The sequence below is a fragment of the Vicugna pacos genome, chromosome 4 (assembly GCF_048564905.1).
Source record: "Vicugna pacos chromosome 4, VicPac4, whole genome shotgun sequence".
NCBI classification, from domain to species: Eukaryota; Metazoa; Chordata; class Mammalia; order Artiodactyla; family Camelidae; genus Vicugna; species Vicugna pacos.
The window spans coordinates 47,266,623-47,291,580 of NC_132990.1; the positions used below are offsets into that span (position 1 = coordinate 47,266,623).

At 40.4% G+C, this 24,958-nt stretch overlaps 1 protein-coding gene across 9 annotated transcripts in view; it reads right to left on the reverse strand.

Annotated features, from left to right (window-relative positions):
• Positions 1-1,316: 1,316 nt before the first annotated feature.
• LOC102537298 (protein SPATA31F1-like) overlaps positions 1,317-24,958 on the reverse strand; it is an 86,436-nt gene continuing 62,794 nt past the window's right edge. For 3 of the 9 annotated variants that reach the window (XM_072959659.1, XM_072959660.1, XM_072959657.1), the window contains 4 exons: positions 24,558-24,712; positions 6,806-6,851; positions 6,212-6,272; positions 1,317-5,218 (listed from right to left, as the gene is read on the reverse strand). In XM_072959659.1, coding sequence (XP_072815760.1) covers positions 1,486-5,218; positions 6,212-6,219 — 3,741 coding nt within the window. In that variant the 5' untranslated portion in view covers positions 6,220-6,272; positions 6,806-6,851; positions 24,558-24,712 and the 3' untranslated portion in view covers positions 1,317-1,485. Of the gene's footprint in view, positions 5,219-6,211; positions 6,273-6,805; positions 6,852-7,121; positions 7,252-7,441; positions 7,646-24,557; positions 24,713-24,958 lie in introns of those variants that run through there. The other 6 variants (XM_072959661.1, XM_072959658.1, XM_072959656.1 and 3 more) reach the window with 5 other exon arrangements.

The window sequence follows — 24,958 nt, forward strand, 5'->3', positions numbered from 1 at the left end:
ATTTTTATTGTAACCTTTCTGGGGTCCTCATCAGCTGAGTGCTTCAGTAATCCCATGACAGAATTCCCTATTCCACAGCACTCATCATACTAATGTAATGATTTGTCTGCCTCCCCAGCCCAGAATTTGGATTTAGTGCTATCAAGGTATTATTATGCACCAGCCACTATCCTAAGCCCTGGGATATGAGACACTATTGTATTGTCAGGCAAAGAATGGATGAGTAAGCTAACAAGCAGAGGCAGTAAACATAAAAGCAGGGGGCAAAATTGAGATATATCAAGATTAGAACACAGTGCCTAACTTCATGTTTGGGCTGAGCAAAAACATGGATTTATAGTTATACCAATCCATGACATTAGGAAACAGTTTTGTGGGGTGGAGGGTGAGTGTTCAGAAATTTTGAATTAATTTGCATTGCCTTTGGACAAAAGGAGGCTCAAGTCACCACTCTTCATCACAGTATAGATAACAGATTGAAACTCAGTTTATTTACCTCCATTCCCTGAAAGCACTTGGGTATTGTGCTGGCTTCCTGGCTCAAGACTCTTTTGAGTAGCAAACCAGCCTTTTCTCTTATCATGCCCTCTTCAGGGACACATCAGCTTCTATCCCTGGTACTCAGACCCCCATCTACATGCTCTCCCTCCTTGCTTCTCTCCCTGCCTACCCTTGGGGGTGGGGGACCAGCTCCTCTCCATGTCTACTGTCTACTTTGATCTTCATTCTAGGTATCATTCATTCCATGCAGCAGCTGATGGGCAGTGGAGGTGGGATATAGGCAAAAAAGCTACAGCAGCCTCCCAGGTGAGTTCTCCAGAAAGATCTAACCAATAGCCAACAGAGAGCAGAGAGAGAAGATTCCATCATTTGCTTTGACATTTGTCATATTAGCCATATGCTGTTGATAAACACAAAGCACCTTCTCAAGGTTGGCACTCCCCTAAAAACCTCCCCTCCAAATTGTGGGCATATATAGAAGTCACCAGTAAATTTTGCCTGTGGGATTCCTGGCCACTCCTTCTTGACAGCACTATCCTCACGTCCACATTGCTCCCCTGGGCCCAAGGACACCATAACAGAATTCAAGCCCAACTTTTACCTTCAGTGCACCTTAGACAAGGGCCTTCCTTCTCTGCTCAAGTCCCTTAATTCACAGTTCAGTGAGTGAGTGAGTGTGTGTGTGTGTGTTGTGTGGAATGCTGACCAGCTTAAGTGTGGGCTAAAGCTCCTTTCCTAGATTGGAAGGACATTTATGCCTCCCTTATGCCTTCCCTGAACACACCACAGTGAAAAGAAGACAGACAACTTTCTGCTGAAAGATATAGAGTGTATTTTGGGTGGCGCTCTGCCCACCTGTACAGTAATGAAAATGGCCGTAGCATCCTCCACAAGGGATGCCAATCTTGGGAAGACTACAAAGTCTTGATTGCACTGGGTCTTCTTGAGCAGACCAGTGTTTCCCTACGAGGTGAGAGTTGAAAGTTAGGGTGGGTTCCCTGGTTGGGTGACACAAGCCACTCGAGGACAGTGCCGAGGGCAGTGGCGAGGAGTGCCCAGGACTGAGGCAGAGTGGGCCTGATGGGAATGGGAGCGGTGCCGGAGCTTACTGTCTGGGGAATGGGGAACATCCAAGAAGGCCAGGCCCACCTGCTTTTCAGCGGGGGAGAATTGGGCCTTCGGGTCTCCTCTCATCTTCTCTGTCTTAGTTCGTCCCTTGGGACTTTTGCCTGGAGTCAGGCTCTTTTCTACGTTTTCTTTTCTCATGTTGGCCACTTTCTCAGATGTGGAGGACATGGATTCCTTATGCCCTTTGCCTTTTGTCTTGGGGTTAAAACAGTGCAGAAAAGATTTCATCTTATTTCTCAGGCCAGATTCTGGAAGGCTGGGCCTCTTGTGAGTAGGGCCTGGCATCACCTGCCCCTGCAAAACCCAACCTTGTAAAGTTTGTCCTTGCAATGGCTTCCCCGGAGTGAGCTGGCCCAGGAAAGGCTGGCCCCGTGACCTCTGGGTCACCACGGGCTGGACGTTCTCAGGAACCCTTGCTGGCTTGCGGATGACTTTGCCCTTGGCTTGGCTGTCTTTCAGGTCATTCTTCTCAGAGTCTTTCCCCTGGGGGACTCCAGGAGATAGTTCTGGGAGTTTAGGCTGGGGGCGATGCTGGGGACTGTGTTGACAGGGAGCACCAAGGTGAAAGCGATGTCTCCGTTGCCAGGGGCTGCGGGGTGTCCTGTTCAGAAGCACCTCTTCTGGTCTCTGGGCTTCAGCAGAGCAGCTTTTTTCTCTTGTGGAGGAGAGCGCAAGCCCGGCATCCCCTTCTCCATGGTCCCCGGCCGATTTGGGTTTGCTTGGCTTGTCTTTCTTTTCTGTCAGCGTGGGTACTTGGGCTGAGTCCTTGCTCTTGTCAGGGCTTTGGGGCTTGGGGCTACAGGGCTCCTCCAGGCTGGGGTTGTTCACACTTGCCTCCAGCTGAACACAAAGCACCTGGGCCTCTGTCATGTCCCCACTGGGTTGGGAGATTTTGGAGGCCCAGTGGACAGAACCATGGGGTACTGTACTGGAACCGAGTTGCTTCTGTTTCTGATGCACTGCCTTTAACTCAGTGGCCAGCTGTTCTTTGAAGCGGAGCCATTCTGGATCTGGGGCACATGGTGTATCTGGTGGGATCGGGAGTTCCTGGAGCAGTGCTTCTCCTTGGTGGTTCAGACTCCCAGGAGACTCCTGTGTGCATATGTTCTCCGGGATTGCTACCATTTGTTCCCTGGACTCCCTTGCCTTTACGGGAATTCCCAGTTGTATCTCGAGGATCTTCTTTCTCAGATGGAAATTTAGTTTGGCCAAGACAGGTTCCCTGAATAAGTAGGGCCTCGCAGGCTCTGTCTGGCTTTCTGGAGGCACTATCTCAATTTTTCCTTCCACCTGCATGTCAGCCTGGAATTCATCTGCAATGTCTGCACAAGCCTCATTGGCATCTTGAAAGCCTGGCCTAGGACTTAGACTCTGCTCTTCAGGTGAGGTCATCTGAGCTAGAGGTTCTGTTGGGAATTGGACAGGCCCAGGCACCGTCTCTGTGATCATAGCTTGGCAAGTGATTGCTGGGGCCATGGCCCTGGAGAGAGCCACATAATAAAGAGTGGGCAGCCCTGACAAGAAGGCCAGATACTTGTGCCGTAAAGTTGTCTCCAGCTTCTCAATGGCTCCCTCGGACAGCTTTCGGGGCAGCTTAGAATGTTCAATCACAACAGGTGAGGCCTGTTGCTGCTGATCAAGGGCTGCTGGCATCAAGGGCATAAGTTTCTGTTGTAGGTCTGGGTCAGCTGCTGCTGGCAGTTCCAGGGGCTTGCTTTCTGGGATGCAGGTGAAGGGAGCCACTTCCAGGCCCCCAGGAATTATGCACTCCCAAGAGTTACATACATAGGCAGGGACATTGCACTGGTGAATCTGCCCACATTTGGAGTCGATGTGGCTCTGCAGTATTGCCTTGGCCTGGTCAAACATGTGTGGCCTAGGGACTGACACTGGGTCCACAGGGGGTGAGAATGGATCTTCAGCCCCAGTGGCCTCTAGAGCTGTAAGTTGGGGGATATTCACACTGTCTAGTGCTGTGCTGCTCCAGGACATAGTCTGCTGGTCAGCGGGGGACAGGAGCAACTGGATGGACTGCTGGATCTTCTGGGGCAGGCCCCAGCGATGGTGAATCAACTGCCTCTGGAGGTGGAAATCCAGCAGCCTCCTGGCATGCTGTGGGAAGAGTAGTTCCCTTGTGAAGACTGAGACGGGCTGCCCTGGCCAAGAAGTCTTCACAGTCTCAGAAGGCTGGGCATTGTCACAGGTCTTATACTGCACGGGGCTCTGGGCGTGCTGATCTCTCTGGAAACCACCTGGCGAGCCCCACTGAAGCTGGAGCTGCCTCTGCAGCAGGTGCCACTCCAAGGCTTCACACTCATCCAGAGTCAGGAACGGGACATTGATCTGAGCTTTCTGGTGGTCAGATGGAGCAATCCAATTTTGGGAAGTCAGAGTAGAGGGCGGAGCTGATTGGGGTGGATTTTTAGGCAGCAGAGGGAGGAAGGAGAGATCTTTGAAGAGAAAAGGATCATTCAAAGGGGGTTTGGACATGCTCTCATTCATGGAGAGGCCTTGAGAACCCAAGAAGGTGTTAACCAAGGACTCACTGTGCAGTGAAGGGAGGCCACAGAATAGCTGGCTGTATTCCTGCTGCACATGGGCCACTGAATCATTAGACTGTTTCCCAGGCATTAGATAGAGGCCACTTAATTCTTTAAGGGCTGGAGAGGACAAGGCTAGAGCCATATGGTTCGGGGCTTGCTGGTAGTAGTGTCTTTGTTTTGGGTCTATAATGGACCATTCAGAAACCCAGAAGGCCTGAGTAGGCTGGCCTGCCATACATGAACCCCAGTTCTGGTATGAAATGTTTCCAAATGTCTCAACAGAGAACTGAGAAACCGGTTGATTATGTACAGGTTGGTAAGATAATGGCGGATTTGGCATAAACTGCCTCAGGGACTCTTCCACACGTCGGGGGAGCCCCCACCTCTGGAAATGCATCCATTTTTTAACATGTACCTCAAGAAGCCTCAGGACTTCAGGATTGAGGAATGGCAGGTGGGCAGCAAGGACAGTTACCATTTGCAAGGCCATAGGATGTGTCAGGGTAGTGATTTCTTGGCTCAGGGTCAGCAGAGAGACCTGAGAATTCACAGGCTGTTGGCCTTGGTTTCCACAGACAAGGCTGGGGTTGTTCTGCATCATCTCCTGCAGGTTCACGGAAACCACAGGTTCCTCAATCCTTGATGAAAACATAGTCTCTGGGCCCCTGGGTACCTCTGGCCCTTGAAAACCCTGCCTTAGCTTGAGGTGTTCAGCCGAGTAATCATGGATGCTGACCGCACCAGTTGACTGGGCAGCTGACTGGGTTAAGGATTTCTGTGACACTGTGAGGGTTGCAGATGGAACTGAAAGGCCTTTGAAGTGTGGGGAACGATGCTCCAGACTCTGCTCAAAAGACACATTAGATGTGGACAAAATCTCTAGACAAGAAGAGCCCTGCGATGGCCGGGTTGAAGTGGGAGAGACCAAGGTGTTCTCACCCACCACCAACTGCTGAATCTCCAGAGCCATGGCATTGCAGGTTTGGCAGTAGGGATCTGCACACAGGAGCTGCCGCACATTCCCCTCCTGAGGAAGCCAGCCCTGGCTGGGAAGGGAAACAGGGCAACCATTTGTTACTGATGGAGTGACATCTGCCTCTGCAAGTGTGTGGCCTGGAGACTGGCCCTGCCTGCCTCTCCTAGTCCTGTAAGCCCTGGGGCTGCACCTCCTGGGTGTTTACTCATCAACTTTTCTTCCCTGGGAAACGCCGTCGGCAAGTTATGATGCACCAGGCTGAGGGCCTGGGGCTTGCTGGGCAAGATCTCAGACAACTAATGGGAATGCAGGGCCTTGAGAGCCTGGAGGCGGGTAAGTTCTCTGCTGTCCTGTGCTGAGAAGCTGAACTAGGAGAAGGCAACCTGGCAGATGGAAAAGCCAATGGTTATCTGAGGGGGCAGCACCAGGAACATCACCAAGGAGAACCTGGAGTCAGTCTTGCTAGGTGCTAAGAAGGCCACAGCCTGGTATTCAGTTTTCCCAAACTGTGGAAAAGGAGATCCTTGTGGGAACTCTGTTCTGGAGATTACAGAGTGTGCACAGTGTCTCTTGGGAGCCCATGCCCATTCTCTAGAGATCTTAAGAAGGGGATGATATGACAAGCTGCTGCCTGAGGACTGTCCCAGGAACTGGCCTCCCTGAAGACAGAACCAGAGGAGGTAATGTCAGCAGGGTCCAGGGGTCTGCCCTTGAAAAGAGTTGTAAAGACAATATGAAAATGATGACTTATTTATGCACTTAATTATCCATTCTTCTAACTGGATAACTTGTCTTGTGGTTGAGTGCAAACCCATGTAGTTATATCCTGCACTAGTCAAATCTTGACTTCTAGGACCACTGTGAGCCCAGCTTAGATAAGAAATGGAAGACTCCTCTCTCCTGAGCCATTTAACCCCAACTTCCCCTCTGGCCACCCTCTCAACCAGTGCTCCAGGCTCACCTCCCAGCCATTATCCTTCTCCCTAGACCTGCCCCAGGCCAAGGAGAGAAATCAGCACAGGCCAGGTCCAAACTTAGGAGACTGAAAAGAGCAAGAGATCACCTTCTCATGACAGAGAGCAGCTCCCACGGCTTCTCAGCTTCTTTCCAGGAAAGTCTCCTTGCTGAGAGACCAGGAGACAGTGTTATATGGAACGGGAGAGGATTCAGGCCCATCCTACAGGAAGCTCAAGGCCTTTGAAGGAGAGAAGACTGCAAACCCCACCATAGTGCTCTAAGGCACGCCTGTGTACAGCTTAGCCAGGCATGATGTGCTGTCCTGGGCCTGACCTCATTTGACCTTCACAACCACACTGTGAGTGAGGCAGGATCATCAGATGCCCATCTCATGGTAGCAAGACTGAGAGATAAAGTGACTTCAACAGAGTCAGACAACTAGTAAATGACACAGTTAAGGACTTCTCCCCCAATTCCTCATTCTTCACTCCCAGGGGTAAGGTGGAGAATTTTGGAATATTCCCAGGTTCTGATTTCCCACCCAAACACATCTTCTGGGAGAATTTGTCAACTTCGGGAATTGGAGCCTCCAGTGGTTAGAGCACCTGGCTCCTGGCACCAGGGATCATAAAGGAACTTCAGGGTCCATGGGAATCTGGTCCACTGTGGAGGGAAGTCAGAGTACAGCCTGGGACCTTACCTTTTGATGCTGCATCTTTAGCCCTTTGTCTGACTTTCCAGTGACGCTTAAAGATAAAAGAGTTAGAATATCAAGCTGGGACACCATTTTTTTTCATGTCCAAAATGAGACAAGGCTAATATAAATTTCCCCATTCCTTTTTATTTATCTGTATTTTTGTTTTTACTTTCCTAACTTTGTATACCTCCCATTTATTTCCTAAGAGAAGTTCCACATCAGGCTTATGAAACAAGAGAAAGAGTAAAACAGAATAAAAGGTGGGTAGTTCTAATAACCAAAGGACTTCTTCTTACAAATGTCTTAATGGATCACAAACCAGAAAAATCTCACATGATGGAAGGTCTGAGATCCAGTGATCTAGGTTTCAACCCAAGCCAGAAAGAGATGTTCTTGATTTTTCAATTAGAATACACTGCAAAGATGATCCAATAAGAACTTATTCTAGACTCTGAGAAGAGAAATACCATGTAAGAGTAACTAATGGGTGGTTTAAAAAAAGAAAAATATATATATATACATATACACATATATTTAGAGAGAGAGAGAGAGAGAGAGAGAGAGAGAAGGGGAAGGGAAGGATAAAAGTAGAGACACTGAGGCTTAATTAGTTGAGTCGTGGTCATAGTATTTCCCTACCCGACAGCAGCTCCTTTTAGGTTCCAACGTTAATCCATGGTAATTCTTTTTCACTTGCCAGATAATTAGGATAATAATGAAGATGGAGCCATAGGTATATAAGGGATATTCCAAATCCCACAGAACAAAAGTTGGACTCAGCATGGTCTAAACCTTATTAGCACAAGGAGACCAACCATCCCTCTATGTAGGCATTCAAGGTTCTGGTGCCTAATGACTCCCAATGCTTGTTGTCTCCGCCTCACAGATGACGGAACCAGGCCAGCAGACTGCATCACAAAGCCCTCCTGTTTCATAAGAGGTGGTGTCAAAGACCTCCATCTGTCTAGGGAAACTCATGTGGTGATCCAGTCTGTAGATGAGGATGTCTGGTTGTCTGTAAGGACTGAAGATGCCACTAACAGGGAGTGTCTGTGCTCCCACTTTGTCTTCACTCTCCACACCCTCCACCAGCCTGATGGCTTGGCTCTTCACAACAGCTATCTCTAGTCACTCATCCCTAGAAAACTGAGTGTTTAGGGACACAGGGTACCTTTTGAGGAAGAATGGCTGGGGCAGAGGAACCTCTATCAACTCCCCCACCTGGAATATATATCCGAGAAGCACACACAAGTTTAGGGATGGCAGAGTCTGGTTATGGCTTGAGAATGGAGTGCTTCAATATTACAGGCAATGGGTGATGGGAAATCAGAGGTGCATAAAGGGGGCCATGGCTGATGTGGCAGGGAAAGGCCAAGGTGGTATCATCTTTTTTTTTTATTGTAGTCAGTTCACAATGTTGCATCATTTCTGGTGTATAGCATAGTGTTTCAGTCATACATACACATACATATATTCCTTTTCATATTCTTTTTCATTATAGGTTACTATAAGATATTGACTATAGTTCCCTGTTCTATACAGTATAAGCTTATTGTTAATCAGTTTTATATATAGTAGTTACTATCTGAAAATCTTGAACTCCCAATTTATCCCTTTCTCCCCTTCCCCTCTGGTAACCATAATTTTGTTTTCTGTGTCTGTGAGTTTGTTTCTGTTCTGTAAATAAGTTCATTTGTGTTTTTTTTAAGATTCCACACATAAGTGATATAGTACTTTTCTTTCTCTTTCTAACTTCACTTAGAATTTTGATCTCCAGTTCACCTATATTGCTGCAAATGGCATTGTTTTATTCTTTTTTATGGCTGAGTAGTATTCCATTGTATAACTATACCACAACTCCTTTATCCAATCATCTGTTAATGGACATTTAGGTTATTTCTATGTCTTGGCTATTGTGAATAGTGCTGCGTGAACACTGGGGTACATGTATCTTTTTGAGTTAGAGTTCCCTCTGGATATAAGCCCAGGAATGGCACTGTTGGATCATATGGTAAGTCTATTTTTAGTTTTTTAAAGAGTCTAAAGTGGTAGCATCTTTAAATGACACTATGGGAGTCAGGAAGGAATGCCTCACAGACCATGTGACCTTAAGCTTGCAGATGGGTGAAAAGAGATTATAAACACTGCCTTCCACCAAGACACACTAATGAGACTTTTGTATGGAGCTCTTTTAAGAGGTGGTTTTCTAGAGCTGTTTTTACCATGTTACAGAATTCTGTCTGCTCATGGAGATGAGTACCTGCAGAGATGGGTTAGTGGGCACTTCTAACTTAAGGTCATAAAGTAGTTGCTGATTGTGGTTACATCTACTCATCTACTCTGGATGTTTGCTGTTTGGAAAAAAGGAAGTTTTTTTATTTGCTTGTTTTATTGTTTTTATTAACTTGGATTTTTTAAAAAAGTTTAAGCAAGCCAGTTGTTTTCTAATTAATCACCAGGGCTCCTATAGTCTGCCCATTTATTTACACATTTATGTTACCTGCCTTACCTCTGTGGATATTGTCACATTTCTCTAACACTCTAAGATTTCTGAATTTCCTTGAGAAAAGTCTTTCCCTGGTGACAGTGGTCTCACAGCCAGAAATCCTTAAGCTCAAAATCCTTGGTCCTTCCTACAGCACCCAGTCTTCCACTCATCTGGCATGGTGACCCTCAATCTATGCTCAGTCTTAACCCAGGCAATGTCAAGAGTACAAAGTCATTTGAGTCATGTTGCCTTTCTGTTCTCAAGACAATCCAGTTTCCAAGATAAGACTAATTCACACAAAACAAGAACCAACCATCCAAAACAAATGGAATCCTATATTCATTTGTGAGGCTCAGGTCACAAACATCCCATTTCAGAGGAAAGAAAGCATAGTGAGGATCAAGGTGGTGAGAGAGGGCTCCTGGGTAGAGTGACACTGGACTTGGGTCTATAAGTGCAGGCTGTGGGAGAAAGGAGTATGTTCCAGGTGGGAGAGAGATTAACCAACAAATGCAGAACACTGAGGAATGGGCCACAAGTGCATTTATCAGCAAGAAATGTCATCCATCTCTAACAGAGGTGTAGGCAAGTAGATTGGGGAGGACTTCTGGGGAAAGATTGGAGGCACAGAAGTAGGCTGCTTGATGAAGGACTGATGCACTTAATTGATTTCAATCACCAAAATTATTTTTTTAAGTAGGCATACATACATGGTACAAAATTCAATAGGCAGAATAATGTATGTAGTAAATATGTCTCCTCAACCTGTCTTTCATCTCCCATTTTTATTTCCTTGAGAAAGTCATTTCTATCAGATTCCTGTGTATCTTTCCAAACTAGTCTAACTGAGCCAAAAATAAATGGATTTTTATGTTTTTCTTTACAAATGGATGTACAGTATAGGCAGTTTTCTCTCTTATTTCATTAGTAATTGAATACATCTTGTGCATACCATTTTTAAAAATGGCTGTGACTATAACACAACTCATCTTCAATTCTCTATTCAGGGATACTCAGTTATGTATAGTCTTCTGCTCTGAATAAAACCTTATATATATAAATCTTTATACACATATATAGGTATATATGTAGGGAAAATTCCTATGAGTGACTTGACATCTTAACAATACTGTCTTTTGATTTTTTTTTACTTTTTTTATTGAATGTAAGATTCTTTAAATTCTATAGTGCTTTACAATTTTCCAAAGTTTCACACATGACTTCATATAATCCCATAATAACCTTTCTGAGAGTCCTCTACTCCTATATTGACCCTCCCCCTCCACCTGCCACACCAGCAACCACTAGTTTGTTCTCTACATCTCTGAGTCTGCTTTTTTGTTTTATTCACTAGTCTGTTGTATTTTTTAGACTCTTCTTATAAGTTATATCATACAGTATTTGTCGCTCTCTATCTGACTTATTTCACTTAGCATAATGCCCACCAAGTCCATCCATGTTGCTGCAAATGGCAAATTTTCATTCTTTTTATGACTGAGTAGTATTTCATCTTCTATATCCATTCATCTGGTGATGGATACTTAGACCATTTCCTTACCTTAGCAATTATAAATAACACTGCTATGAACACTGGGGTTATATGTATCTTTTCAAATTAGTGTTTCTGTTTATTTCAGATAGATACTCCAAAGTGGAATTGCTGGGTCACATGGTAGGTTCCATTTTTAGTTTTTTGAGAAATTTCCATACTGTTATCCACAGTAGCTGCACCAATTTACATTCCCACCAATAGTACAGGAGGGTTCGCTTTTCTCCACATCCTCTCCAACATAACAATATTGTCTTTTGGTCCATGGATATGGTACATCTCTCCATTTTTAGGGTGTGTCTAATTTCTCTCAGAAATGTTCTATAGTTTTTTTGTGCAAGTTTTGTACATATTTTGTGAATAAACCCCTATTTCAAATTTTATGATGCTATTCTAAATGATACTGCTTTTTAATTTTAATTTCTAATGTTTGTTGCTAGTATATAGAAAGAGAAATTATTTGAATATTTATCTTATATGCTGCAATCTTACTAACTTCACTTGTTGGTTGTAGCTATTTTTTGTAAATTCTTTAGTATTTTCCAAATTAATGATAATGTTGTCTGACATGTTATCTGACAATTTTACATCTTCTTTCCAATCTGAATGCCTTTTATTTCTCTTTGTTACCTTATTGCACTGACTAGAACATACAGTATAATGTTGAATAGAAATGGTGAGAGCAGACATATCTGCCTTGTTAATGATCTTAGGGGAAAAGTAGTCCTTTTCTCTTTTACTCCTCAGACTTGATCATTTCAAATGTCCTATCTTTAAGCCTACCGGTTATTTCTTCTGCTTACACAAATCTCCTTCTAGTAATCTTTCCATTCACTTATGTATTTCCCAGAATTTCTATTCAGTTGCTTTTTATAATTTCTATTTCTTTGTTGACATTCTCATTTTGTTCATACCTGATGTTTCTTATTTTATTTATTTCTTTGTTTCCTTTGGTTATTGGAACATATTTCGCAGAGTTGGTCTAATGTCTTTGTTTAGTAAGTCTAATGCCTATTCTTCCTCAGGGACAGTTTCTGAGGGTTTATTTTCTTCCTTTAAATGGGCCGTGATCTCCTGTTTCTTTACATCCCTTGTGATTTTTTTTAGAAGATTGGGCATTTGTAAAAGCAATCATCTCACTCAGTCTTTGCAGACTGGCTCTATGCTGCGGCAGTCCTCCAATTAGTTGAGCACGCTCTGAGCCTAGGGATCAGCTCAAGGGAAAAGTTTAAGGTCTTCTCAGGTTTCTTCTAAACAGGTGTCTTGGCTAGGCCTATTTATGGCTTTTTCAATTCTTCCATACACATGGCTGCTTTTGAATGTCTCAGCCTCCCAAAGAATCTCATCTCAGACTCTCCTTGGGGCCTTCAATGGTCTATTTTATGTCTCTACCCATGATCTATAGACCCAGGAGACCTCCTGAGTCTATAGATCCCTTGTAACTTTCATGGGCAGCATCCACCACTTCTCTCTGCCTAAGGTCTGAATTAGGGGATACAGAGACCCGTCCTTAGGCAGCCCCAAGCTGGTTATAACTTTCAAATAAGGTCTGCTCTGCTCCCTTTGTTTCAAGGGAGGGAACTGGGGGTTGGGCTGCTACTTCCTCTAGACCAAAACTACAGCACACTGGGGAGGGGGCAGGGCAGTAGTGAGTAAAAACATCATGAAATAGTCTACTGTTTTGAATGTGACTTTTTATTAATTGAATATTCACTTGGTTGCTATAGACCTTTGACTCTTTTCCAGAGATTTTTATAAGGTTATTGTAGTTGTCAGTTTCTGGTTATTTTTCGGTGTTTCCATAGAAGAACAGGGGCTTGGAGTTTCCTAGTCCACCATTTTTCTCTATAAATATTCTTTAGCTTTGCTTTGCAATTCAGTTAAGTTACCTGGAAACAGCTTAATCATTTCAGGTACTCCTTAAAAGCCTTATTAGGCAGAACCCATCAACATTTAGTCCAGGATTAATTTTTACTTACTATTGAAACAAAGCCTTTATTGGTACTCTATCAAATGTCCCATTTATTATGAGGTTTTCTACTTTGACTGTTGGAATAGGCACTCTATCTGCCTCTGTGTGTGATCTCTGGGTATTATGACCTTATATCTTTTCTGGTGTCTTTTTTAATCCCACCTCTGATACTTTTCTCAGATGCATGCACCAACCAGTGCTCTGCTGAACAATAAAGAGGGACCCTCTTCAGATCTCAAGAGTTCTCTCTGTGTTCAGCCCTTTCTTCTCAGATAATCTGCCCTCAGAATTCTAGCTGCCTTGGCCTTCTCTGACTCCTAGTCCCATCATCTCAACTCACAGATTGCTAAATTCTACCTGGGTTCCTCCTCCTTAAACTATGGCCTGGGAACTTTGTCTAGGCTGTAAATAGCGTAGGCTGACAGTATTGTAGGACTCACTGCATTGATTTCCCATCTCTCAGTGATCACTGTCATTTGTTATTTGATGTCTAACGTCTTAAAAGTCAACGCATATTTTGTCTAGCTCTATGGTTGTTACAGATAGTGGGTAAATGTGGACCCTGTTACTCCATCATGACTGAACGTGGGAGACACAACAGAGTTGTAAAGTTATCTTTTTATAATTCCCATTTTATTTTAATTAGGGTTTATTCCTATGTATTTTATTTTTTGCTATTGAAAATAAATGTTGATCAATCCTGTTTATTAACTTCATAAACAGGATTAAATTCTTCAGTTTATTTCTTTTGGTTTCCATCATTTGCACATATTCATTTTTTATATCTTTTCTTCTAATTTTTATTCTTTTTTCTTGTGTCTAATTGTATTGGCTACTATAGCATTTACAAACTCCTGACTTTAATGAGAATGTATCTATTGCTGACTTTTGCAATAAGATTTTTAAAACTTATGTGTATGAATATGTATGTGTGTTATGTTTTGGGCATGTGTGTATGTGTATGTATTATCATGTTAAGGATTCTATTTCATACACAGTTTCTACAAAGAATAGATGCTGAATCCACTTCAGATAATAAAGGAGTAACTGGACAGCATTAGCCCTCCTATTGTAAAGAAATACAAAATTAGGCAAAATACATGCACAAATTGTTTGGACAGTAAGCAACAATGGACTGTGATTCTTTACACAGGAGAAACATGTGAGAAAAGCTGCACAATTGCCCCAGCTTTCTGCCTAGGGCACTTTGCAAGCTGTAGTGCAGGAAGGTGAGGCCCAAGCAGAGAACAGCTATATTGCTGTGCTCCTGAAGTATGGATCAACATTTCTGGTGATTGAGCCATTTTGCAGCTGTGCAAAAAAGGAGCAATGGAAATATGTATAGTGTGCCCATTAAGTCTCTGGCCAAATGATAATCTGCATGTGAGACCCTGTAAGATCTAGCTTAGGACAGCTGCAAGAGCTGTGAGCTGAATGGAATTTGTGGAGGTTTCTCAGTACTGGTAGACATAGGAATCCAATGGACCAAAGTGGAGAGAACTTACTGAACACCATGGGCATTCAGATGTCCTTCCAAAAAGTCCACACTGTAGGGTAAACTACTCTAGACTTTGAAAAGAGCCACACTCATCCCATCCAAACAAAGGTTAGAAAAATCCTTGAAAAAAGATTTACTGATCTGCTAGTAAGTTAACTGTCTGCCAGAACAAATCTCAATATTCTGTAACTGTGAGATTAAGGCAAAGAAAGTATAAGATTAGCCTAGAATATCTTGTGCCATAAAGCATAGAAGTTCTCAAAAAATAATGAAGACATATCAAAAGGACACAGCAGCCAACTTATAGGAGCAAAAATAGAAAAGAGACCATTAGGATGACACTGTCTAGCTCAAGAGCATTAGGATGCTATTCCCAGCTCAAGCTAGACATAATTGGGGCTTAGATTGAATTTTTAATAGTGGATTTGTTAAGAATTTGTACAATTTAGGTTATATTTGTAAACACATATACTGGTGGATTAAATGTTCGGTGTGGATGTAAAATAAAGAATTAAGGAAAATCCCAAGTTTATTATTGGCCTGAGGAATAGGATGGATGGTACTATTTAATGACAGGGTGAAGACCTGAGGAATATGGATTTGGGGAGGTAGGAGGTGAATACTTCATATTTGGCTATATTATATTTGAGGTACTTATTACACTTTCAAGCAGAAATATCATGTAAGGATCTGGATGTACAGGTCTAGAAGTCAGAGTGTAGATCTCAGCTAGAAATATAAACTTGAGAGTTACTAGCTAGACATAATTGAAGCTATGTAGACAGATAAAATTTTTGAGGGAGTATAATTAGAGGGAGTATAAATTAAGCTGGCCAAAGACAGAATCCAGGGTTACTTTAACACTTAGAGGTTTGGTAGAGGAGTAAGAGCCAGCAAAGGAAATCAGAAGGGATGGATGGTGAGTTTGAAGAAAAAGGAGAGTGTGGTGTTCTAAAAGCTTCAAGAAGTACATGTTTCAAGAAAAAGGAAATGGTCAGCTGTGTCAAATGCTAATGAAAGGTCTATTAAGGTGAAGACAGAAAATAACTATTGGCTTTGGTGAGATATGAGTCATTTGAGGACCCTGACAAAGTTCATTCCAGTAGAGCTGTGGGAGAAAAAGCCTGTTTATAGAGAAGGTTCATCAAACAATGGGAAGTGAAAAAGTAGGGCAAATGAATATAGATAGATAACACTTTCAAGAAATTTTGCTGTGAAGAAAAACAGAAGATTTGTTTGGTAACTAGAAAGAATATAGGCTCAAGGTTGTGTTTCTATGCGTGTGTGTGCGCTAGATTTGGTAGTACTAGCACATTTTTATGTTGACAAGAGTGATCTAGATAGGAAAAAGCTGACAGAAAGAGGAATATTTGATGCAGTTTAGTTCAGAGAATACAGAAGGAGAAATATTGGCAGAATTTGTGAGGGGAAAATGAGAACATTTCTTTTCCAATTGTATTTATTTTCTATATAAAATTGTATTTGTTCCTTACCTGAGTGTTGGGGGCTGGATGGTGCAGATGTAAATAAAATGGGAGTGTGAAATGGCTGGCTTGGAAGTAAAAAAGTATCTGTTAGTACAAGTGCCCATTTAAGACTTATGGTAGTAAATATGAGTCCAGTCAGCACTGTTAAGTAATTTTCTCCTGCAAGGTTCAGCAGCTGTGTGAACTAAACAGATGATTTAGTTTAGCCAGAGTGTGAGTTTTACTTAGCAAGAATTATGGACAAAAAAGAAGAGTAAGGGGGTTTAGGTATTTTTAAAAAGACCATTTTCAGTGCTAGGTCATGGACTTTAGGCTGGCTAGGAAGGGAGGTGAGCATATGATAAAGGTGTAGGATAATGAAAGAGTTTAGCCATTAAACTGAAAGTTATAATAGCCAAAAAGGGAAACAATCCAGCTGTCCATCAATTGATGAATGGATAAAAAAAATATGCCCTATCCATAAGATGGAATATTTGGCAATAAAAAGAAATGGAGTATTGATATATGCTACGACATGGATGAACCATGAAAAAATTATATTAAGTGAAAGAAGCCAGTTGCAAAAGACCACATATTGTATTATTCTATTTATATGAAATGTCCAGAAACTGCAAATATACATAAACAGTATATTAGTTTCCTAAGCCTAGAGGCAGTGAGGGGAAGCAGGAAACAGGGATGGGGTATGCTGATGGCTATAGGATTTCTTATTGGAGTAATAGCAAAATTCTGAAATCGATATTGTGATGTTACACAATTCTGACTATACCAAAAAGTATTGAATTATAAACTTTAAATGGGTGAATTGTATGGTAAATGAAGTATATCTCAATAAAGTTACTTCTTCATGTGAAGTAAAGACTTTACACATACAAAAGCTGAAAGAATTCATCATCAAGGATCACAAAAAAATTTAAAGAAAATCATTTAGGCAGAAGGAAGATGATACCAGATGAGAATAAGAATTATAAAAAGGAATGAACTACAAATGGTAAGAACATAAGTAAACATGTGTTTCCCTATTATTTATATCCTTTGAAGATAACTTACTGTTTTAAGAGAAATAACAATAACGCATTGTTTTTAAATATATGTCTAAGCAAAATGTATGACAATACCACAAAGGCACAGAATGGAGAAATAAAAATATACTACTGTTAAGGTCTACTATACATGAACAGGTATAGTATCACTTAAAGGTAGTCAGTAATAAGTTAGAGTTAAACTATAAACAGTAACACAACCATCAAAATAACAAAACAAGTATTTATAGAAAATGCAACAAATGAGATAAGATGGAATCATAGGAAACAATCCAAAAGAAGGCAGAAAAAGAGTAAAATGGTACAAAGGACACAGAAAATGAGTAGTAAGATGACAGACGTAAACCCAACCATATCAATAACAACATTAAATGTAAGTGGTTTAAACATCTCAATAAAAAGGCAGACGTTGTCTGATTGGAAAAGCAAGACCCAACTGTAGGCTGCCTATAAAAAACACACTTTAAATATAAAGACACTAACTGGTTAAATGAACAGAAAAATATATGCCATGCTAATTCTAATTTAAAAAAGAGCTGCAGTGGCCATATTAACATTACACAAAGATTTCAGAGCAAAAAGTATGACCAGCAATAAGGATTATTATCACTTCATAATAATAAATGGCTCAATTAATCAAGAGGACATAAAAGTCCTAAATGTTCCTAATAACACAGCTTTAAAATAAATAAAAGGAAAGCTTATAGGACAGAAGGGGAAATAAATCCACTGCTATATTCAGAGATTTAAATACCCTTTCTCAATAACTGATAGACCAAATAAAAGAAAATCAGTAAAATATAAAAGGCTTGAACAATACTACTAATAAACTTTATATAAATGACATTTATAGGAATGTTCTACCTAATAACAGCAGAATATACATTTTTTTTCAAGAGCACAAGGGACATTCACCAAGATTTTAAAAATTCTGAATCATAATACAAATCTCAATGAATTTAAAATAATTCAAGTTATACAAAATATGTCCTCTGATCACAGTGGAATTAAATTACAAATCAGCTAAGAAATACATTTGGAAATCACCAAATATTTGGAAACCAAATAATACACTTCTAAACAAATCACCAGTTAAAGGAAAATCAAAGACAGAAGTATTTTAAACTGAGTTTCTAAATATATTTTGAATGAAAGTTAGAATAAAATTTGTGGGGTGCAGGGAGAGAGATATATATAACACTAATCAGGTATATTCAAAAAGAAAAATCTCAAATGAACAATTTCAGTTTCTACCTTAAGAAACAAGAGAAAAAGATCAAGTAAAATTCAAAGTAAGGAGAAAAAAGTAAATAAGAGAAAAGAAATATATGAAATAGAAAACAGAAATACAATAGAGAAAATTGAGAATTTCAAAAGCTGTTTCTTTTAGATTATCTAACATTGATAAACTTCAGCCAGGATGACCAGGACAAAAAGAGAATTGACACTACCAATGCAAGGAATGAAAGAGATGATATCTCCACCAACCCTAGAGATAATAAAATAATAACAAAAGATTGATGAACAACTTTATACCAATAAATACAACAACTTAGATGAAAATGACAAATTCCTTGAAAAACAGAAACTATTAAGGCTCATTCAAGAAGAAATAAACAACTTAGTAGCCCTATGTCTAAAAAAGAAATTGAATTTTTAGTCAAAGACTTTCCCACAAAGAAAACTCCAGGCCCAGGTATCTTTATTGATCTTTATTGATTATTTCTACCAAACAGTTAAAGAAGAAATAATACCAATTCTCCACAAACTATTTCATAAAATTGAAGAGAAGGGAATATTTGTTCCATAAGGCCAGCACTACCTTGATGCCAAAACCAGAAAAAGAAATTACAAGAAAAAAAAGGGTACAAATATCCCTCATGAGTATAGATGCAAAACTTCTAAGCAAAATTTTAGCAAATTAAAACCAAAAAAAAAAAAAAGATAATACATCATGACCGAGTGGGGTTATCACAGGAAAGCAAATTTGGTTTAACATTTGAAAATCATCATAGTGATGTCATTCATCATAAACAAACTAAAAAAGAAAAACATGATCATTTCAACAGATGTAGAAAAAACATTTGACAAAATCTAACATGCTTTCCTAGTTTTTCAAATCTCAGCAAACTAGGAAAGGAATTCTTCCACCTGACCTATGAAAACCCCAATGCTAAGATCATACTTAATGGTGAGATACTGGATGCTTAAAGTCTTCTAAGAGTAGTAACAATACAAGGATATCTATTTTTAGAACTTGTATTCAACATTGTACTAGAGGGCCCAGCAAGGGCTATGAAGTAAGGGAAAGAAATGAAAGGCATCCAGGTTGGAAAAAAAGAAGAAAAATTGCCCTTATTCACAAACGACATGATTGTCTATGTACAAAATCCTGTGGAATTTGGGGGAAAATGCTATTAGAATATAAGTGAATTTAGCAAGGTTGTAAGATATAAAGCTGATATACAGATTCACTTGTACTTCTGTATACTGATAATTAACAGATGGAAATTATATTTTTAAAAAATCAATACCATTGAAAATAGCATAAACATGAAATAGTTAAGGATAAATATAGCAAAAATGTAAGAATCCACTGCATCTTTAAAACATTATTGACAGAAATTTTAAAAGATCTTTAAAAATAGAGAGATATACTGTGTCCATGAGTGAGAAGACCCAATATTATTATGTCACCTCTCCCTAATTGATTTACACATTAAAATCAATCCCAATAAAAAAATCACAGCAAGTTTTTTTTAAGAAATCAACAGGCTCATTCTAAAATTCATGTGGAAATACACAGGATCCAAAAAAGCAAAAAAAACTTTACAAAAGAATAAAGTTCGAGGAGTAATACTAAGTGAGTATAATATACTAAGTGACTTACTATAAAGCAACAGCAATCAAGACAGTGTGGTATTGGCTTAAATATATCAATGAAACAGAACAGAGAATCTAGACATAGACCCATTCATGTACAGACAGATGGTTTTCAGCAAAGGAGCAAAATCATTTCAACAAATGGTGCTGGAATAATTGGTTATCAATACCCAAGAAAATGAATTGCAATCCTTTTTCACAATACATACAAAAATATATTCAAAATAGATCACAGATTGAATGTAAAGCCTAAAAGTATAATATATATATATATATACACACACACACACACTCACACACACACACACACATACACACATATATATAGGACCTAATTAAACTTATAAGCTTTTGCACAGCAAAGGAAAACATAAGCAAAACAAAATGACAACCTACGGAATGGGAGAAAATATTTGCAAATGATGCGACTGACAAAGGCTTAATTTCCAGAATATATAAACAGCTCACACAACTTAATAACAAAAAAACAAACAACCCAATCCAAAAATGGGCAGAAGACCTAAACAAGCAGTTCTCCAATGAAGACATACAAATGGCCAATAGACATATGAAAAAAAATGCTCAATATCACTAATTATCAGAGAAATGCAAATCAAAACTATAATGAGGTATCACCTCACACCAGTCAGAATGGCCATCATTCAAAAGTCCACGAATGATAAATGCTGGAAAGGGTTTATAGAAAAAGGAACCCTCCTACACTGCTGGTGGGAATGTAGTTTGGTGAATCCATTATGAAAAACAGTATGGAGATGTCTCAAAAAACTAAAAGTAAACTTACCATATGATCCAGCAATCGCACTCCTGGGTATATATCTAGAGGGAAATCTAATTTGAAAAGATACATGCACTCCAATGTTCAGAGCAGCACTATTTACAATAGCCAAGACATGGACGCGACCTAAATGTCCATCGACAGATGACTGTATAAAGGAGTTGTGGTATATTTACATAATGGAATACTACTCAGCCATAAAAAGAATAAAATAATACCATATGTAGCAACGTGGATGGACCTAAAGATCATCATTCTAAGTGAAGCCAGAAAGAGAAAGAAAAATATCATATGATATCACTCATATGTGGAATCTAAAAAAAAAAGAAGAAGAAGGACACTATAAACTCACCTACAAAACAGAAACAGACTCACAGACATAGTAAACAGTCTTACGGTTACTGGGGAAAGGGGGTGGAAAGGGATAAATTTGGGAGTTTGAGATTTGCAAATGTTAGCCACTATATATAAAAAACAGATTTAAAAAAATTTTCTTCTGTATAGCACAGGCAACTATGTTCAATATCTTGTAATAACCTTTAATGAAGAAGAATATGAAAATGAATATATGTATGTATATGCATAACTGGGACACTGCTGTACACCGGAAACTGACACATTGTAACTGACTGTACTTCAGTTAAAAAGTAAATAAATAAATATAAATAAATTTTTTAAAAAAAGAAAGTTAAAATAAATTTATAGAAGAAACCCCATGAACACAAGTTAGGCAAAGAGTTCTTAGATATAACTCCAAAAGTATGATCCATAAATCGATAAGTTGTACTTCATTAAAAATTTTAAACATCTGCCCTCTGAAAGACAATGTTAAGAGAATGAGAATGTAAGTCACATAGTGGGAAAAAAAATTTGTACATCATACATCTGGGAAAGGACTCATATCCAGAATATATAAAGAACTCTTAAGACCCAGCAATAAGAAAGCAAACAACCCATTTTTAAAAAGAGTAAAGGATTTGAACACATCCTTCCCCACAGAGCTGGTGAGGCACAGGAATGTTGCGTCCAAGGCCTTTGCCATAACTTCAGTGCATACATCGAGAGCCCTGGAATTTATCAGAGCTTCCCCACTTCCTGTCTCTATTACTATTGCTGCATGACAAACTACCCCAAAACTTAGGCAGTTATAACAGCACATATTTTTTTTAAAAAAAACTAAGCTCTAGTCTTTATTTTGCTACTTACTAGTCATTTAGCTCTTGACAAAATACTTGATCTCTGAGCCTCTGTTTCCTTATCTATAAAGCAGGCATAATAATTCTCACCCATTCATTCATCAAATAACATTTTATTTACCTGCCTACCTTTGAGAACTGTTGTGAGAATCAAGAGAGAGAATTCTGGTATAATTTTCGTTTGAAAATGTTAAGGTCTTCTGGTTAAAATTTGCACATTTAATTTGCTTATCTCTAGTCCCTCTCTCCCCAAGTTCCACTTAAAAAAAAAAAAAACAGCACATATTTATTATCTCATGGCGTCTGTGGGTCAAGAATCCAGACATGGATTTTTGGATTCTGGATCCTCCACCGCATAGTCTCTTATAAGGCCAAAATCAAAGTATCAGCCCAGGGTCTGATATCCAAAGTTTCAACTGGGGATCTGCTTCCAAGCTCACTTAGTAGTTGTTGGCATAAATCAGTTCCTCAGGCTTTTCTGGACTAAGACCTTCTTTTCCTCACTGGTTGTTTGTCACAGGCCACCTTCAGTGCCTTGCCATGTGGACCTCTCCAACATGGCAGTTTACTTCATAAAAAGTGTGCACACCAAGAAGGCAATAGAGTTGTTAACAAGATAGAAGTAACCTAATCATGGAAAGCGATACTCCTCAATGCTGCTGTAATCTATTGGCCAAAAGCAAGGTACCGAAGGGGAGGAGGTTATAGGATGCCACGAGTGTCAGAAGGCAGAGCTTGATGGGAGCCATCTCAGAGGCTGCCCACCTCACGGGTCTCAGAAAATGCAGTTCTCTAGGTCGGTTTATTTTTAATTCCTGAAATCCAAGGACATATTTCCTTCTAATCACTTTAAGCTTACTGTTTCCAATCAATTCTTTGTACTGATAATCCTATATGAAAGCAGGTTTCCTTGCCTATTTCTACCTAGCATCCAGTCTGTTTTCACTTTGTCTAAGTCACAGTAGGGTCCCTGTAGATCTATGCACCTGCCTTTGTGTGTACTTTTATCTCCTTCTGGAATAACTCTTCTTCCTTTACCATATTGGAAACTCTTAATCATCTTATAGGATTTAACTTATGCAATACCTTTTTTAAAAATCCTCCAATAATGCTCCCTAAACATACATAAACACACTGCATTCTATAGGGTGAGTAGGTTCCATTTATTCATTTACCAACATTTATTGAGAGGCTAATCTGTGCCTGTCACAAACTAGTGCACTCAACAAATATCTGTAGAATCAACGAACAAGTGAATGGTGATAAATAGGGTGTAATGAGTGCATAAATAGGGATGAATCTGTGCTTCAGGGGCCCAGAATGGAGAACAGGGAGTGTCTCTCCATCTTGCTGGAAAGCTCTGCAGGCTAAGTGCAGTCACACCAGCCAAGCACTGACGGTGTGCTACTCCTTAACTGCTGCTCTGCTTCTGTGGGAAGCCAGCCATGTAGCTTTTCATGAAGACTCATCCCAGTCCTCCAGGGGCTAAAGATCATGCCATAATTTTGTCCTCAGGTTTATTAGAGCTTTGGGAAATTTCAGTTAATATTAAACAACAGTAGCACCTCCCTCACACCTCATTCTCTTGAACTGAGTCCAGGAAGACTTGGTTTCAGTCCTTGGAAACCCCAAAATAATTCAGTTAATTTAGGATGGCCAAGTTTTCCTGGGCTGACTGAAGTCAGTGCTGCTGTACTGTATAAACGGGGGTGAACAGAGGGACACTGTATCTACAGAGGTGGAAACTAAAAGGAGCATACAGGCTACTGCCAAATGACTCTGGCTAAAAATGATTCTGCTCCAAAAGCACTGTGGTGAGGCACTTGATTCCTAAAGCAACAGTCAGTCACTGGAGATCAGCCAGATCACTTAGGGCTTAGATTTCCTCAAAGAACAAGAGTCTCGTGGAGTGGGTAAAAAGATCTTTTTTTGTTATTTTGGTTATGCTCAGAGTCTCATCTGGGTTGATAACACCCAGATGTGCACTGGTGTTGGTATGTGCATTCTGCGTTTTTTCACAGGCCCTGGTTCTGCTGGTTTTCCACTTTCTACATTAGTATGTGGCTTTCCTAGGGGCTCTCAAACAATCTTCCAGGCACATGTTTCCAGGAGCCAATTATCAAACACTGAAAATTTTCACCCTTATGTGCAGATGCTGCTCATGCTGAATTTCCCCAGCTCAAAGCCAGGACAGAGGAGATGCATTTTTAAGTTTCCCGAACATGCCTGTAGGGCAGCTACCCTCCTGTGGGCCAGGCCACAGTGCCCCAGAATGTAGGATAAATGCAGGGGACTTTTGACTTCAGCAACTTTGGTCTTTTCTTATCATTGTGGTTGTGGAAACTGGCTAAATTCCAAAATTTTGTAGTCTCCTCTGTGGTCAGAGAAATCATCTGTAGCTACTGTATGTGTTGCCCCTTCTCTCCTAGTCCTGACTCACCATTCAGGCTCTACCACTGGGGAAGCAAAATGGACGTGTTGAGCTGATGACTGCGTATTTTCTAGAACTGAGTTTTGAAGATTTGGTCTGCTCAGTCTTTCTGGTCCATTCTGAGGAAAAGAAAAGGTACTGACACCATGATCTCAAACTTTCTTGTTGCCGAGTCATTGATGCAACATTCATTCCACAAAGGTATACACAACACGTGCTCCGTGGAGGGCAGCGAGAGCCATGTAGGTTTGTTTTCCTCTCTCTCCTGATCTCAGAGAAAGGCTGGGGCTTCCTTGCCCACCTTTGGAACTCTCTTTGGTTGCTTCCACCCGTCCTCCTTTTCAGAGGTATCTTTTGCTTTGTTTTTGCCTAATGAAGCCTTCTCACTTTTCAGGAGATGACTGTTACTTACTTTTGAATCTTTTCCAAACAGCTGTCACTCTCACGTCAAGAACCAACTGAAAGCAAAAGCTCGTCTTTTACACCTGCATTTAACGTAGCAGGACGAGACACCTCTGGTCGCTGCTGATAGGAGGCTGCTCCTCAGACTTTCTCAGCAGCTTTTCCCTGCAGAGAGAGGTTCCGAAACAGCCTTCTGATTCCCTTTCCCTTCCCCTGCTGCAGAGCACACACACACACACCACAACTTTGCCCTTATAAAGTTCTCTGCAGAGAATATATGCTTTGTGCATACATACACACACAACCCAACTTACCACATGTATCTTACTACCTTACAGACACATCTAGACAGCTTTTTGGCTGCAGCAGTACCTGGGAAAGATTCATGCTATCATCTGATTTCCTCTAGTT